At 39.2% G+C, this 5,000-nt stretch overlaps 1 protein-coding gene across 42 annotated transcripts in view; it reads left to right on the top strand.

The window, feature by feature from the left end:
• Positions 1-5,000, top strand: part of LOC125682930 (histone-lysine N-methyltransferase 2C-like) — a 98,271-nt gene that overhangs the window by 42,397 nt on the left and 50,874 nt on the right. For 36 of the 42 annotated variants that reach the window (XM_056141595.1, XM_056141605.1, XM_056141590.1 and 33 more), the window contains 5 exons: positions 1-111; positions 3,222-3,299; positions 3,563-3,683; positions 4,048-4,232; positions 4,801-4,874. The exon at positions 1-111 is cut by the window's left edge and continues 12 nt beyond it. In XM_056141595.1, the coding sequence (XP_055997570.1) occupies positions 1-111; positions 3,222-3,299; positions 3,563-3,683; positions 4,048-4,232; positions 4,801-4,874 (569 nt within the window). The remainder of the gene's footprint in view (positions 112-3,221; positions 3,300-3,562; positions 3,684-4,047; positions 4,233-4,800; positions 4,875-5,000) is intronic. The other 6 variants (XM_056141583.1, XM_056141615.1, XM_056141587.1 and 3 more) reach the window with 1 other exon arrangement.

Below are 5,000 nucleotides of genomic sequence, written 5' to 3'. Positions count from 1 at the left end.
CTGAGGAGCAGCCTGCTTCTAGCCAGACCACAGCAGCAGCCAATAGTGAACTCCCGGACATTTTGTCTGATGTGGAGACGACTATTGACGTGGATAAAATGCTACCGGACGGTCAGTAAATAAACTGTAGCTCAGGCAGAAAGAAATTCATTGATCGTTACTACTGTACATGTACTATGTTAACATGTAGCGTAGAAAACAAAGTCCAAAGGAACAGTAGGTCAGTAAATAAACTGTAGCTCAGGCAGAAAGAAATTCATTGATGCTTACTACTGTACATGTACTGTGTTAACATGTAGCGTAGAAAACAAAGTCCAAAGGAACAGTAGGTCCTGTAGTATCGTGATTATCTAAAGAAAGTTTGTGTATGTTGTTACCCTGGTCCGTCCGTCACAATCTCTTCTTCCTCAAGCTCCTCTTTTATTATACCCCCCGCAACAAGTTGTGGGGGGGGGGGGGGTTATACTGGAATCGGGTTGTCCGTCTGTCTGTCCGTCCGTCTGTAGACGCAATGGTTTCTGGACTCTAAAGCATTATCCTTTCCACCTACCTTCACCATATCATATATATGGACTACCCATGGGATGAAGATGTTCCCTATCGATTTTGGGGTCAAAAGGTCAAAGGTCAAGCGCACTGGACATTGAAGTAGCAATATGGTTTCCGGGCTCTAAAGCGTTATCCTTTCCACCTACAGTCACCATATCATACATATGGACTACCCATGGGATGAAGATGTTCCCTATTGATTTTGGGGTCAAAAGGTCAAAGGTCAAGCGCACTGGACATTGAGGTAGCAATATGGTTTCCGGGCTCTAAAGCATTATCCTTTCCACCTACAGTCACCATATCATACATATGGACTACCCATGGGATGAAGATGTTCCCTATTGATTTTGGGGTCAAAAGGTCAAAGGTCAAGCGCACTGGACATCGAAGTAGCAATATGGTTTCCAGGCTCTAAAGCATTATCCTTTCCACCTACAGTCACCATATCATACATATGGACTACCCATGGGATGAAGATGTTCCCTATCAATTTTGGGGTCAAAAGGTCAAAGGTCATGCGCACTGGACATCGAAGTAGCAATATGGTTTCCATTTAAATTCTTTAATGGCTTTTTTCATCGCATGGAGATGCTGTGTTCCTAGATACCTTTTGGATCATAATACTGAAGTTTTACCTATACCCTTTGGGAGATTGGGGTAAGCGGGGGGTATTCTTAGTGAGCATTGCTCACAGTACCTCTTGTTTCAAATAGTAATCAGTTAGTCTTTATGCATATGATAGGTGTTGTCCTCTAGATGTGCAATAAGGTTTTGGAATTTTCAATTTTACCCTGGGGGTAGGGTAAAAGAAAAAGATGGTTTTTCAAAACAAACCTGGTTCCCTGAACTCCTCTGACATTTTACACAGTAGCCAAATTATCTTTTGAAAAGTAATTGGTGGTGTCCTATAGATGTGCAATAAGGTTTCAGACTTTTTATTTCCATCCTGGGGCCCCAAGTGGGGGTTGAAAAACGAACCAAAATCCTGGTGCTCAGTGCATTGTGTCATGTGCAACAAGAATATATTTGCTTTAAGGGTTGGAATCTCAACCATTTTAAACAATCAAAAAAGTAATGGGGGTTGGAATGACCCCCCCCCCCCCCCCCCCGGACACGGTCCCATCAGAATACACCATGCATCTTGATATGTGCACAATGAATATATACGGTTTAGGGGTCAGGACCTCAATTGTTTTCAATATATTTCAGCAATTATTAAATGGGGTTTCGGATGCCCCAGAGCACTTGTCCAACAGAATACTCAATGCATCTTGACAGATGCAGGAAGAATATACATGTATATGGTATAGGATACATGTGTGTTAGCTGTTGTGGCTTCTTTACTAGTTACACAAGTTCAACGGAGATTATATTTAAAGGCAAACACTTGCGTGTGGGTATTACTGTCTTATGACAGCATCTAGATTAAATACTTTACATGTATTTGTATATGAAATTGGGGTTCTCTGTAACTTTAGTTACAGTTGAGGGATTGTTGTGTTAGGGCTGTTCCAGAAATGATCAAATGGGGGGGTCGGGCGGCAAATGATATTTTTTTGTGTGGGTGGTCGTATTTTTTCATATTTTATTTGGTCCGTGGTTGGACTGTTAAAAAAATATTTATTATGGGTAGTGGGTAGTTTCTATTGTTTTATTTTGTGCCACGTGGGTATTGAGTTTTCAGAATATTTTCATTGTCCCTCTTGTCGTGTTGGTTACAAAACGTCGGAGGGAAAATTGAAAACGTGCTTTCGAAATGCTGCTTTCGAAATCAGAAGTAACATAGAACTATTCGAGTTGTCGCTCTTTGCAGCGCATAACTTTCCATTAAGGCACTCTTCAAATTAGAAGTGCGTTTTGTAGGGTCCCTTTGGACGTGATGGCGGCGAACTCTGTTCTGTAGATTATTACAGTTTACAGTGCATCGATTTTGGGAATATTTTGAAACCAATAGGTATTCCGTTTTCTAATAAAAATAGGCAAACCTTAGTTGATTTATACGAGGGTACCGATGCGTTATATTTATCAGTCGGTGTGATGGTGATATAGAGGCCTCCGGGCGCGGGCTCCATTAGAAGACGAACGATTCATGGAAAAACATATCCATACCCATTTCATGATAATAGCATCGTTTGGACTCCCAATCTTTCCAACATTCCCGCCATAGATGCCTTTGATTGTTGATGTGACATCATTTCTTCAGAACTACTGTGATACAATGTCGCACAGGCATTACTGCGTCATTGACTAGAATGTTTCAAACATTGTTTGTCCCGAAAACCTCACGAGATTTGTACCGTTTTCATTTTTAAAAATATTTTTGTGAAGGGTCTGGTTAGTTTTTTTTTTTAATTAGATGGGTCATTGTAAAATGAGTTTATCAATTTGATGGGTCATGGGGTAATTTTTTATTTTTTTTTATGGGTGCTTGGTATATACAAAAGGTGCCTCCCGGCCCCCCATGTATTTTTTTCTGGAATAGCCCTTAGATGTTTTTTGTCTCTTGTAGGGAAAATGGGAAATTGTTAAACTTTGGGGTAGAACAGTTGAATAGTACACTCTTTACTGTGAATTATATACATGTACTTTGTTGCAGTTTAGATTAAATCCTCTTATCCCCAGAAATGGTTGTATTACGGGTCGGTAAAGATTTGATCCATTTTGTTCTCTAGATTTGACACAGATAGATGGACAGACAGTGGATGACATATTCAATGGTGTTCTACAACCAGAAGGAAATCCCAGTCAAGGTGATTTATCAGATACATGTGTATTACAAACCATAAAGAAACTAGGCCATAAAAACTTCCTGCTTAGTGGGCCCCTGGTGTCAGGCTACTGAGTTATTTTGAAGACTGCAAATCATAAAGAAAATAGTCCATAAAAACTGCTATATAAATCATTTTCAGCTTTTATTCTTTGTGTGCAGCTACAGAATAACAATGTAAATTAGCGATTTGGCTTGCTGTTCTTTCACTTAGCTTCGTAATTACGTGTATTGCAATGATTTCAGCAGGTGGTCCCCAGTTCCCTGTGGGTGGTCCCAATGTCCCACGTCTACCACCCCATATGCCACCGCACCCTGGACAGATGCCACCAGGAATGACCCAGCTTCCTTATGGACCAGACTACAGGTAAAGTGTAGCTGACATCTCGGATCCAAAGGAGGCTGCTGTTCAATAATTTGAATTGATGGTTTTGAAATAGTTTCATACTATGATGGTCAGAAAGCTTACAAGAATAACTTACTGTACAAGGCAAATTAAATATATTTGTATATTATTTAAACCTACATTGTAATTGCTTATAATAATTTAACAATATTTTAACCATAGCATTAGTTGTCACCATGTAAAAGAACTATTCTTAAAATGTGCAAGGTTAGCTTATGTGGTTATATTTTGTTTGTGTAATTTTTTAGGAACTGCATGACTATTTAGTATTTCAGTTGTGTTCAGATGTAAAAACTTTGGATAATGGAATGTGACTGTGTTTCAGTGGCGTGCGAGGGGAACAGCCTTCCTGGCAGCAGGTGGGCACGGAGGAGGAGGGTGGGGGGACCACAACAAGTCGCCGTAACATGCTGAAATGGGAGTGTGACGAAGACCTGGGAGAGCATGCCACTATTTCTGCTGTGTTGTACTGTAACCTAAGGCACCCTGAACTTAAACAACAGTACCCAGGTACAATGTGTCAAATATTGCTGGTCAAGAAACAATTTGGGGTGTGGGGGTGTGAAATCACGTGATATACCAATACCAGGTTTTAGTGTATATGGCCGAACAATAATATCCATTGTGATTCGTTGACAACTCCCATCATGGATTTCAAAACGTACATCAAACTCACAAACATGTTCCAGTATCTGGAACGCAAAAGTCCATATATTTTCTTACTTAAAAAGGAAAAATCAGTTTAATTCTTATTGAAAACATTGCAATACTATCATGATACAATTAAAAATATTGCTGTATACCGCAATATGAAATTTCCTGACAATACCCAGCCCAAGTAGTATATCACAAGATAAAACAAAAGGATGCTAGATTTTTGTCCCTTCTATATATGTAGGACATTCACAGCGAGGTACTTAGTATTTCACAGCCACGCCTTGTTCAAGAGAGAAAGATATGTTGGAAAAATTTAGAAGAAAAATCTGCTCTAAATAGAAATTCTTGTACATTTATGTGGAGAAAAAGAAATGCCAAAAATTGAAAAACATTGATGTTAATTTTTGTTTGTTTGTTACAGATTGGTCTGAGAGAGTGAAGAAAATTGCCAAAGCATGGCGAGAGTTGTCATCTGATGAAAAGCAACCCTATTTGGTGAGATATATTGTCAGTTTTTAACTTGTTTGTCAAAGCAATGAGTCAAACATTGAAACAATAATACTGAATTTTACAAACAGTGTATATGTTTTTGAAAAACTGGAAGCGATACACTTTTCAGTT

This window comes from Ostrea edulis, chromosome 6 (genome assembly GCF_947568905.1).
Source record: "Ostrea edulis chromosome 6, xbOstEdul1.1, whole genome shotgun sequence".
Taxonomy (NCBI): Eukaryota; Metazoa; Mollusca; class Bivalvia; order Ostreida; family Ostreidae; genus Ostrea; species Ostrea edulis.
The sequence above is the reverse complement of the archived record's forward strand: the minus strand, read 5'-3'. Positions and strand labels throughout refer to the sequence as shown.